The sequence below is a fragment of the Alexandromys fortis genome, unplaced genomic scaffold, assembly GCF_014885135.2.
Source record: "Alexandromys fortis isolate MF-2015 unplaced genomic scaffold, M_Fortis_MF-2015_v1.1 scaffold_5, whole genome shotgun sequence".
Lineage (NCBI taxonomy): Eukaryota > Metazoa > Chordata > Mammalia > Rodentia > Cricetidae > Alexandromys > Alexandromys fortis.
Window position 1 is genome coordinate 14,607,934 of NW_026067924.1, and position 12,236 is coordinate 14,620,169.

At 42.1% G+C, this 12,236-nt stretch overlaps 1 protein-coding gene across 4 annotated transcripts in view; it reads right to left on the reverse strand.

Annotated features, from left to right (window-relative positions):
* The window catches only part of Dcdc2 (doublecortin domain containing 2), a 176,200-nt gene that overhangs the window by 81,959 nt on the left and 82,005 nt on the right, over positions 1–12,236 (reverse strand). For all 4 annotated transcript variants that reach the window (XM_050142401.1, XM_050142403.1, XM_050142400.1 and 1 more), the window contains exon 8: positions 9,298–9,457. In XM_050142401.1, coding sequence (XP_049998358.1) covers positions 9,298–9,457 — 160 coding nt within the window. The remainder of the gene's footprint in view (positions 1–9,297; positions 9,458–12,236) is intronic.

Consider the following 12,236-nt stretch of genomic DNA (forward strand, 5'->3'; position numbering starts at 1 on the left):
GTAGAAAATGTGGCTTAAACTTTCACAATCTATTTCCCAAATTTACAGTTTTGAGCATTAAACTCTTATTGTTAGAAACATCTATCAAGTCTTTGAATGTCTACTCCACAAACTCCACATTAGGAAAGGAGCAGGGTAAGAGCATCCTCTTAGCACAGTTAATCCATGCTAAGCAGTGGGCTAGAGGTGATATCAGCCAGTCCCCAGCCAGAGGGGCTGCAGGCTCAGCACCTGTCCTCCGGATTTATGTGGAAGCACAGTGTGTCTTTATTGGAGCACCAATTTCCCCTGGGAAAGCAACTTCTCTGTGTGGCCTCCTTGCTGGTAAGCACAGTAGAGTATACACACATATATGAGAGTATACACACATAGGCTATGAGGACCCAGGTACAACTGAGCTATGGACTTACAAACTAAGGGCAAATGTCTCAATGTGAGCAGCGGTTATGATGGCATTTTAAAGGGAGTGAAATTGGACCTATTTTGAATTATTCAATTGTATAGAATAAAAATAAGTGGAAAACCTCTAAATTTAGGATGCTCAGAAGTTCTTTGTAGATATTTTATCTTTTTCTTTCTCCCCTCTGCGGTAGCACACAGCGTGCTGATCGCCAATAAAGGTTCTATCTTGGGCTGAAAACAACTAGGGCAGCAGAGAAGAACAAAAATAGAGTCAGACACAAAGTAGGCCAGAGTCTGCAGAGAAGTTCCAGCATACTGCGTGTTGTGGAAAATATCCCTACCCTGTCTTACAGTAGCAACTAGCCATGCTGGTTCTCCCGCACATGATCATAAATGAACACTCTGCAGGAAGGTCTTGTTTGTTCTAAGAGTGCTGCTACTTTTTATATGAACAAGAGAGACAATGGAGACCCAAGAAAGATTTCATACCAATAGAAAAAACTGTTAATATTTGCATGGCAAATCACGTTTTGGCATTTATAAATGGTGGAAGGAATTTGACTACTGAAATGAAAAAGAGAATTTGATTCTACTTCACAAAAAAAGAAAAATCTCTTCTGCATAAAGACAGGATCATGACCATTGGAAGCAAAGGTATAAATTCAGAGCAATTGATACAAAGGACAGAAAATGCAGCTACCCTGAGGTTTTGCTCAGCATGTGGTACCCAGCAGGCACTCACAGATGCTTACAAGTAAAATAGCTCCTAGAAAGGGGGCAGGGCTACCGAGGGCCTCCCAAGTCTAAAGCCATAGAAAAGGGTTTGCATCCCAAGCATGAGCTCTAGGGTGTTCAAGTAACAACTTAATGAATAAATAAGGAAAACTGGGGGTGGTAGCTCAGGCCTGTGATAACAGCACTTGAACCACTGAGCTAAGAGGATTTCCACAAGTTAGATGCAAGCCTTGGTTATATGAAAAGTTCTAGACTAGTGTGAGCTACACAATACTCTATCCTAATAAATAAATAAATATTTAAAAAATACTAAAAACAAACAACTCAAAACAAGTAAGTAAGTCTGGTCTGGTTACTTGATGCATAAACTGGAGGTCAGGCTCACAGAACCTTTTCCAGTGTTCTCTGGATGCCAAAGCAGGGGAAGAGATGCTGGAGTGAAGCATGAAGAAAATGAGAACTCTCCAGAATGTGAGAGGTTAACACTCTCAGCCCTGGAGGAAGATAGCATAACTGAAAAGTGTCTCTCTCTCCTACCAGAGACCCACTACAGATATTCACACAGGAATGTCTGCCTCTGATCCTGTTGCTTCTCAGCCTAGGCATTTTCAGAACCATTGGCTACTAACATGCCTTTGGACCCTGGATAAAACTGCCTTTTCCTTTTGCTTTCCCAGGCCATTTCCACACTAAGGGAATGTCTTTAAGTTACACTGAGAACTTGAAAACAAAGCTTATAAAACATCTAACACTATCTAGCACTGACTTGTTGCCAAGCTTGAGCATCGTGGCTGTTGTGACTTGATCACAACATGGGCATTATGGGCCATGAGTATTCATGCACACAATCTCAACAGTTACTTTGCATCTTCCTCCACTGGATGCCTGTCTGCTTCCTTTATATGTGACCGATGAGACAGGAATCATTGGTCCACTAGTGACCAAGCCCCGTGCTGATTTTATTTCACCCCATGCCTGAGAAAAGAAAAAGGGGCGTGAGGAGGGAATGAATGGAAATCCCAGCTGCTCCTGCTGCACCCTTGTCCTCCCGTATGAAGTGCATGACCTAACAGCCTTTCATGACACCGGAAGAGCCAAGCCCAGTCTCTGCCTCAGATCCCAGGATGAAAAGCAGGCTGACCCAATTTTAGCTCTTTCTGAAGAGTGGGTGAATCTTGCTTCGGCTTTAGTGTGCCGTACAAACTTCTCCCTTTATCTTAGTAAGCTACAAAAGGCTCAGACCTGACTTTGAATACAGATGATGCTGTGGAATTGTTGGAGCCCCAGGCAGGACAAGAAAGAAAAAGTCTCTGTTTAGAGGCAATGGGCAACATCTGAGAAAAGTACAGTCGGCAAGTCAAACCCAGAACCCCAACACATGCCTTCTGCAGTGGAACATGCTAAAGAATGAACCTCAGTGTCCCCACCCTGAACTCCTACCCCTACATCTCCATCTATGGAAGCTTCCTGAGGCCCAAACCACAAGGCCCAGGCCTACAGCAACAATTTGACCCAGGGGCAATTCTTTATCCATACATAGTAAGGATAGGATAAGTTTTTGGCTTTCTGGAATGGAGTTTCTACTTCATTTTCCAACAGAAACATCCTTGCTTTTATGGGCATCTCATATGTCGCCTGTACAATAAAACGACTAAGTTGAATGATGTGTGACATTGAGGTTTGTAGGAAATATACATACCCAATATAATCTGAGTCCCAAAATACCTACTTAAAATGAATTCTTGAAATACAGTCTTCCAAAGGTTTGAAAATCCCTATATAGATTGGTGTTTATCCCAATCATCATCAGAGAGGCTTCTTCTGGAAGCTGATGGGAGCAGATGCAAAAAACCCACATCCAAACATTAGGCAGAGCACAGGGAACCCTTCAGAAGGCAAGGAGGAAGGATTGTAGGAGTCAGAGAGGTAAAGAACACCAGGAGAACTCAGTCCATATCAAGTAAGCAGGGCTCACAGGGGCAGCAATCACAGTCTGCATGGTCTGCGCTAGGTCCTCTGCATCATGCTGTGGTTGTTTAGCTTAGGGGTTTTGTGGGACTCCTAACAGTAGGAGTAGGGGTATCTCTGACTCTTTGCCTGTTCTTGGGATTCTTTTCCTTCTACTGGGTTGCTTCATTCACCCTTGATATGAGGGTTTGTGCCTGGGCTCATTGCATTTTGTTATGCTGTGTCTAGTTGATATCACTGGAAGGCCTGCTCTCTTCTAAAGGAAATGGAAAAACAGTGGATCTGAAGGGGGTAAGGGGAGGCTCTAATGCCTACTCTTTGTGATTCTAGAGTATAGTGGAGACCAGCTGATACACCCAGATTCATGGACTGAACAACAACTGCACTCTTGGACTTTCCACTGGTAGACAGCCACTGTTGAACTAGATGGACCACAGACTGAAAGCCATTCTAATAAAACATAGACACACACACAAACATATACAAACATACATACACACAAACACACACAAATACACATACACACAAACATACACACACATAAACACACACAAACACACATATCCACACACACTGGTGGGGAGGATCTTCATTCTGTCAGTTCTGTTCCTCTAGAGAACACAGGCTAATAACTGCCCCAAGTACCCACTGTCATCCATCCCTTCCCTGCCATGAGGACTGTACCCTCAAACTTGTGTACAAAATAAGCCCCTCTTTCCTTAAATTGCTTTTTATCAAGTGTTTTACCTAAGTAACAAGAAAAATAACTAGGACTGGACAGGTGGCTTGGCAGTTGAGAGCACTGACTACTCATACATGGGACCAGGTTCAGTCCTAGCATAAAAGGTGGCTCACAACCCTAGTTCCAGATAATAGAGCACATTTTTCCAACCTCCACTGGTACCACACACACACATTGTACATACATACATGTAGGCAAAATATAAACTAGAAGGAATGAAGGAAGAAATGTATAAAAGGAAGGGTTGAAGAGAGAGAGAAAGTATTAACACACTATCCAGCTCCTACACAATATGAACATTAAAAGAGTTCCTTACAGAGGCCTCAGCTCAGCATCAGCTATGCCTCGGTGATTCTTTACACCACACACACATGTAAGACAACAAGATAGGAAATGAACTTTCCTAAAGAAATACAGAAGGCCAAGGTGTGGATCACTGGTAGAGTGATGACCTACCACATGCAAGACCTTGGGTTCTAGTCTCAGAATAATTAAAAAATAATGACTAATATTTTAAACCTTATTTATATTCATTCATCTTTCAATTTTTCAGTCTCTCACCATTAAAGTAAATATTAAAGTATATACTCTAAAACTAGTTTTGTTAATAGAAATTGAATTATACAATTAAACATACAAAAAATTAGCAGCCCCTGACTGTGTAGAATATTATTGTACAATATGCTGATCCTATAAGGGGTGGAATCCCATCTTTTAAGAAACTGGTATTTAGCCGGGTAGTGCCACTTGCCTTTAATTCCAGCACTTGGGAGGCAGAGGCAAGTGGATCTCTTTAAGTTCAAGGCCAGCCTGGCCTATAGAGTGAGTTCCAAGATAGTCCGGGCTACACAGAGAACCCCTGTCTTGAACAAATTAGAAGGAGGAGAAGCAGCTAGTATTTAATGAAACAGACTTTGATCCATACACCACAATACACACTGTATGTGACAGTGATCAACAGAAGAACAGAAAACACAGATCTCCCGTTCATCAGATGAGTAGGGTAGCAAGATTTACCAGAAAACTTTATTACTTCAGCTTATGAACCAGAACCAGATCATCTTGGTGACCTCCTGTGTATATCCTTCTGACGCACAATGTCCCTTTCAAGGTTAGGAGTCTGGAGAGCATGTTTTCCAGATATGCTTTAGTGTTTATCCCTAGAGTTTCTAGGGACAGAGAACCATTCAGGAGCCTAAGCTGCTTCACAACCTAACCAAAACACTCAGGTCCTGTATATATGATGTGATTTTTGAGGATGGAGTGCTATAATGCTTCATGCTTGGAACAACACAGGCAAACCGTGTACAGGCTGCAGTTATTACAAAGCTCAAGAGCATGGCTGTTCAAGGGCAGCCACACAAGGGTATAACATTCGGGGATCCTTTATCGGTGCTGTACCTGCTCCCTTCGGAAGTCTAATGCACAGGAACAAAACTATATGAACACAACAGAAAGATACAGCCAGAAGCTGCACTAGAACAATACTGGTTCCCATGTGAACACACACACATGCGCATGCACACATGCACACAAATACACACACTTATGCACATACCAAAGAACCATGTATCCTTCAAAAGAAGAAAACTTTTGCCTTGTGTTTTACATTAGTACTTTGCTTTAAAAGCATTTCAACATGTTATAAGCCATAGCAGTTCGGGCTCTTTTCTTTGCAGTCTTTCCGATATTTCTAACTAAACGCCTATATTTTCAGTATTTTAGTTATCTAATATTAATAATAGCAATGAATATAACTAGCCATCCAAATTGCGGTTTCTAAATGTTCGTCACCATGTTTTTGTTCACAGTGGTGAGGGTGTCTCGTTATCTCTTCTAAAATATCTCTCCAGGCACCCAACACGAGGGAAAGGGGAGCAAGCTGTGCCCTGTGCCCACGGCAGCTGATCTTATAGACAGCGCTGGAAACGCACTGCAGACCCACCTTCATCAATCACTCACCAATCTTACTTTGCATCTTGGCTACAAAAGAAAATGGGATTTGTTTCCCTGAAGAAATATGTCACTGCTCTGCCTGAATTATTAAGCTTTGCTGTTACAGAGAGAAACAAGAGTCAAGGAAAAAGAAAGGGAAAATAAAAATAGAGCCAGGTCGCCATCTACAGTCAGAAGGCAGCATTGCTGGGTCAAGGAGCATTTACTTCACAGCTGAATATCAATAAGTATCATAATCTTTTAAAGCAAAACAGGTGACTAAAATCATAATTATTTATAAATATTATAATATTTACAGCTAAAGAACATTGGAGTATTTGTTTACATTTTAACATCTACTAGAAAATGATCTTAATTATTCCCTAACACTAAAATTGAAGACTGAAACACAACTGCCCAGCTCTCCTCACTTCATAGACGTTTTAGCAGGGAAGACGAGGGCTCCATCTCCAAGAGCACTGCTCATGCATTGTTACTCATAACCCAAGCCCCCGCCTCCGACACCTTCCTTTCACTCATGATCTCTATTCCCTTTGCTTGAACCCTCTAGAGACCTGAGCATCAAGGAGCACACACTTGGTTCCAATTACTAAAATAGATGGCATTAAAGTAAAAGGCTGCTTTGATTATAAATGAATACAAAGGCTGGGTTAGGGGAGAGACACGTGCGACATTCTAGTCAAGGAGGAGGCCTTTAAGGAGAAGGTGCCTGGGTTTCAATCATGCAGATATGGATTGATTACTTAAATTTACTAAGTGGAAGCATCAGCTATAGAATTGCACCTTTTCTTTCACTTTTCATGGAAAACATTTTTGAAAGTCGATGTTTATTTGGGGGTCAGATGCTTTTCCTATCAAAGAAAAATACATGCAAATTCTTCATCTCGGCTCTCCTACGTCTTCTAAATCAGCAGCACAGTCCTTGTGTGCTTGGGAAAATCAGTCCTAAGACCTTCCTTTGAAAGGGTCTCCATTTACAAGGAATAATGAGCTAGGGCTCTTTAAGAACCTGTGGCCTTCAAAGTACAAAGCTAGGTTGGAAATACCCACTTAGGATGGGAGGTTACCTAAGCAACTGCACATCTGTCAAGGCCAGGCATTGGCCACTGAAGGGGTCCACCTTTCTGATCACATCTTAAAAACTACTTGTTTCAGTATTAAACACTGTAGAAGTATTATTGAAGAAGCTTTGTGAATTTCCACAGAAGCCAAGATGCTGATTATTCAACTCACCAACACAATCTGCTACCCAACGAAAGGAATGCTAATCCATTCCTGTGTTCTCCAGCTTGCGCAGGGACCACAAGTAAGCCCAAAGACTTAAAATACACATGCTGTAAGTAGACATGGGACTTCTGTGCACTGATAAGAACCTTAAAGACAAAAAGCAAATAGCATCTCCTCCCTTAACTAGATAATTTATTAAAAGCTTTAAATGGGTCCAGCTTCTTAGTGGGGTTTAAAGTATTACAGAGACCCAGCCATCTTTAATTTTCACCATTTATTCGATCAACATGTATTAAATGCCTTGATTCTATTAGACAGAGAATAGTGGTGAGAATTTTTTAAAAGGAGCTAGATATAGTAATTCATGCCAGCACTCAGAAAGTTAAGGCAGGAGGACTGCCATGAGTTTGAGACCAGCCTGGGCTAACATAGTGAGTTCCCAGTCAACCTGAGGTAGAGTGAAGCCTTGTCTCAACAAAACAAGAGTAGCAACCACAGCCTATACATAGTTTTAGATTTCAGATACAGTATCTGTTTATCAACATAAGGCCTCTAGTTTTAGCTTTCAAAAATGGCCTGTTTTTAGACAGCTAACTTTTTTTTCTGTCCTTCCTGCTATACAATAGGTACCCAACAACACCTGCCAGCTATACTTCATCCTGACCTCCTCGGTGACTGTCTCTTGACAGGATATAACAGGCTATGGGCATGCAAAGTAGTTTAAAAAATCACAACATGAGTTCACAATTCAGAGGAAGGCAGAGGGGGCAGTGGGACTGGAAGGAGGGTGTGGACCTTCTATGATCAACAGCACCAGAAGGATGAGAACCAAGCAAGCCTAACAGCATCCTGGGAGATAGGAACCCTCCTCTCCTCTGGGGAACCAGACATGCATTTACCCAGTGCTTCTCCCTGCTGTAGCCCTGGGAAGCGCACCTAGGGTCTCATGCACATCAGATGAGTGCTCTGCTGCTGAGCTAAGTCCTCAGCCCTTCTTGTGCTTCCGGAAGCATGGGCTCACTAAACTCTCCAGCCCAGCCTTGACTTTGAGATCCTACAGTCTCAGCTACCAGGCCATCTGATCATTTAGCCTGTCCTTTCAACCTTCAACCGCTTGTCTTTCTCTGATTTTTTTTGCATCTGTGTGGCATCCTCTAAACCCTCCCAGGAGCTCCTGCTGCCCTGCAGCTGTTAGTACCACATGATTCCTCGTGTCGGATGGACTTCCCATGTGGGCCGGATTCTAGTGATGACTCAAACGTTCTTCACCAGTCTTCACCCCGAGCATCTCGCACTAGTTTTATGAGGATTGACCTTAAGTAGAGGAGGCGATGCACTTCCTGTTTCCAGCCAGCTACTGCTGTCTGACCCGAGTATCTCTCTCCATTTTATGAGCCCATCCATTTGAGAATACACTTGAATGACAGCAGATATAGCCCAGCTCTACATTGTGTGAAAGTTCACTATTTCGTTGCACCTGTCCTGACCTCAGGACACCTCTGTCTCATAATAATGGATTTTCAGACCAGTGCAAATTATTTTGCTTTGGTTTTTGCTTGTTTTTTGTTTGTTTGTTTGTTTGTTTTTGAGAACCAGAGGGCCTCAAACTCATTATATGGCAGAGACAGGCCTTAACCTCCTAAGTGATCCTCCTGCCATTACAGGCATGAATTATCATGGCTGGCACAAATTAGAAATTTTTAAAGTTATCTTATAGCTTTTGGTAAAGTTTATGTGTGACCAGTATTCACTTGGATATTGAACATCTTTTCAAGAAAGTTGTGAATACAGGCAAATCATGAGTGTATACCCTCAACCCACAGAGGCAGTCACCAGCACTTAGAGTATAATGCCAAGCAAGCACTCTCAGTGGGTGCACAAGACGGCAATGCTCCCTTTTGTCCTAATAAGACTGCCTTAAACAACGATCTGATCTCAAAGCATAATAGAAGCCGGATGTGAGAAATAACTGCTTCTCATCCGATGAAAGTCTTCTTTGAACAAACTCACATACGGCAAGACAAAAAGGAATATCCCCTGTGAGCCTGTCATTTAGGGAACATTATCGAGTTAAGAATAAAAATTGAGGAGCTGAAGAGATGGCTCCGTGGTTAGGAGCACTTAGTACATTTCCACTCTGTTCCCAGCATCTGCAGGCACACACACACACACACACAATTAAAAATAAATTTTTTTAGAATTCAAAAGAATTAAAATGGATCCACAGTCTTAAAAAATAATATGAGCAAAACAAGAAACAAACTAACCATTGTTTAGCACTGCTTGCTGGGAATCCTTCGACTTCACTTTTTGTTTCACTTTTGTGGGTTTTTCTGAATTTGAATCTTTCTTCCCTTTCCTCTTCAGAGGCTGAGGAGATGAGTTATCACTGGAGCCGATGGTCGACTTAGATTGGCGATAATTTCCCTAAATGACAGAAGATTAGATCCTTACTATTGGCTAGTGAACTCTCAATGTATTTCAAGTACATACATATGGTTAACCAGTGATTCCAGAGAGAGTCCTGCATTAATTTCCAACTGCTGGCCGTGGTGCCACACTAGCTGGAAACACTTCTTCCCAGAGGCAGGAGGAAGGTCTGGCGGAGGATGAAGACTAAAAATGATCACTCACGACTGGCAGATGCCATAAAAACCTTTCCCTTGGGGTTGGTGATGAAGCTCAAAGGCACAGGGCTTGCCTAGCACTTGGTGAGGCCAAGATTCTATCACTATGGTACACACAGAAACACAAAAACAAAAGCCATTCCTTGGCTGGGGAGATAGATGGCTCAGTTGGTAAAGTGCTTGGCCACAAAAGCAGAAGAACCAGAGTTAAGATCACTAGATCTAGGCAGCCTATTGAAACGGGTGAGGTTTCCAAGCACTGAAGAAAAAAAAAAACAGGTGGAAGGTACCCCAAGAAACAAAGTCAGTGTTTGACCTCCACCCACATGCGTGAGCACACAATTCCCTCGTCAGCTGAATGGGGCTGGTGCACCTGCCTTTATCCTGTCCCAAGAATGGAGGGGACCATGTGTGAAGTGACTAGACTGGTGCCTGGTGACAAGGGTCTGGTGTTTCCTCTAATATCAGAGATCATATATCTATAATATCTATAGATGATACAGATAGATAAAGTCATATCAGAGACAGGGGTGTGGCTTGGTGCACGTGCAAGGTCCTGCACTCAATCTCCAGAATTGCAAGAATAAAGTAAGTAAATAAATAACTCGACCATATTGGGTGCAATCTTTATGCAACATCTGTACTATCTGAAAATAAATGTAGTAATATTAAATAAACAAATCTGCCTGGAAGCCTATTATAACTGCTCATTTTAAACATTTATATATTCAGTCACCCAAAAGCATTTAAATGGTTTTAGCCATCACCCAATTAAGAATAGAAAAAACCCACAATCTTACAAATGAAGTTATTTATGCTATTTTGTCACAGCCTACAAGAAAATGAATTATGCATAGATTTATTAACAGTATGAAAACTTGTCCAAATCTATATCATTTTTGCATAATTTAATTTTCCATTCCAACTGCAATTTAAACATCCAGTTTCCATTTAATTATTGCATGATCTACAAGCAGATATTTATTTTTTTTATTTTTTCTTTCCCTTTTTTCATTCACTGTCTGGTGAAGAAAGACAGCATGGCAGACGTGGAGCTTCTGAAGCTGTTAGCCAAGACCCAGACTATAGTCTGCTGTCAGTGCAGCCTGCTCGTCCTGAGATTTCAACACTGGAAAATTGTGACAGCAAAAGCCCTTCACAGATAGTCAGTGCCTTTCTAGAAGGTTTGGGGATGCTGAAAAACAGAAAGCCCAGTGAGGAAGGGACTTGGAACCCAGCAAGGGTGGTGTTACTACTCTCTGGAAAAGCGTCACTCATCGGCAGTAGGGTGGGACAAGAAAGAACAGAGACCTCATTGTAGAATGCCCAGGGGTTAAACTTACCTCATTTCAGAGAGGGACACTCAGAGGGGTCCAGAATATAGGCTGATGCCCTTTCTTAAACACAAACAGAGAGGGAGTGGATTGGGGATGGGTGGGAACATAGGGGATAGGGAGAAGGGACTGGGATTAGAGGAAGGAGAGGAAACTATGGCTGGGATGTAAAGTAAATAAATATATTTCTATATTAGAAAGAGAGGGAGGGGAGGGAAAGGAGGGAGGAGAGAGGAAGGAAAACGAGGCAGGTTGAAGGTTAGGAGAGGGCTCAATAGGTAAATGTGTTAATGTCACCTTAAGAAATGAAAAGACTTTTCTTGGGATAGTTTAGACCGGGAGCAAGTAGGAATTCTCTACCTCTCCTCCTGTGTCTTCCATTTCTCTGCGGTTTGTGATATGTGGCCTAGCTGTTGTCTGTCTGTTGTGTGTGTCTGTCCCTATTGCCTGTCCCTAACTAAGAGCTTCATTCTGTATTTATGGAGCAGCATAGAAAATGTGGTATGGAAAAGGAATGCGGAATGCTTTTTCATAGAAGTCTTTAGCAGAGTTTTACAGGGAAGAAATTACTGGCCCAGAGTAGTACTCAGAACTGCAAACAGACATAATCAACCTATATCCACATGTTAAAGGTTGCTTTATTAAAGGTTGCTTCCAACCTGTTGGCTTCTTTCAGCAAATGATAATCATACACATATAAGTGCACTCACACAAGTGTGCATGCACAAACACACACACACATACATACATGCACACTCACACACACACACATGCACATGTGTGTGCGTGCACACACACACACATACAATGCCTGATGATCAGGGGCATGAAAGAGCCCACTGATCACTTTAAGATTGAAGGCATGCATTTAGCTTGGGTTGTAAAGTCTGATTGCATTGGAAGCTCAAAGCTCAGTGAGGTGGTCCATTGCTACCTTAAAGGCAGGAGGTTAAATTTAAACATTCTGAGTACACAGTGTGATAGCAAGCTGAATTCATGATTCTGAGTTATATCAAGGCACATTATTAAGTTGATTACGAGTCAGGCAAAAGTTCTGTTTCTGAAGGCAAGAAGTTTTCAGGGAAAAGTGCCCACAGGCACAGTGCTGCATGAAGCATGAAGAGTTGTGTTCAAACCTTCAGCATGCCTATAATGGATCCGTGAGCAGTGCATGTCTATAACTCTAGAACTGGAGAAGACGGGGGGGGGGGGGGCAGTACTATAAAGGCAGGAATCCGCTGGTCA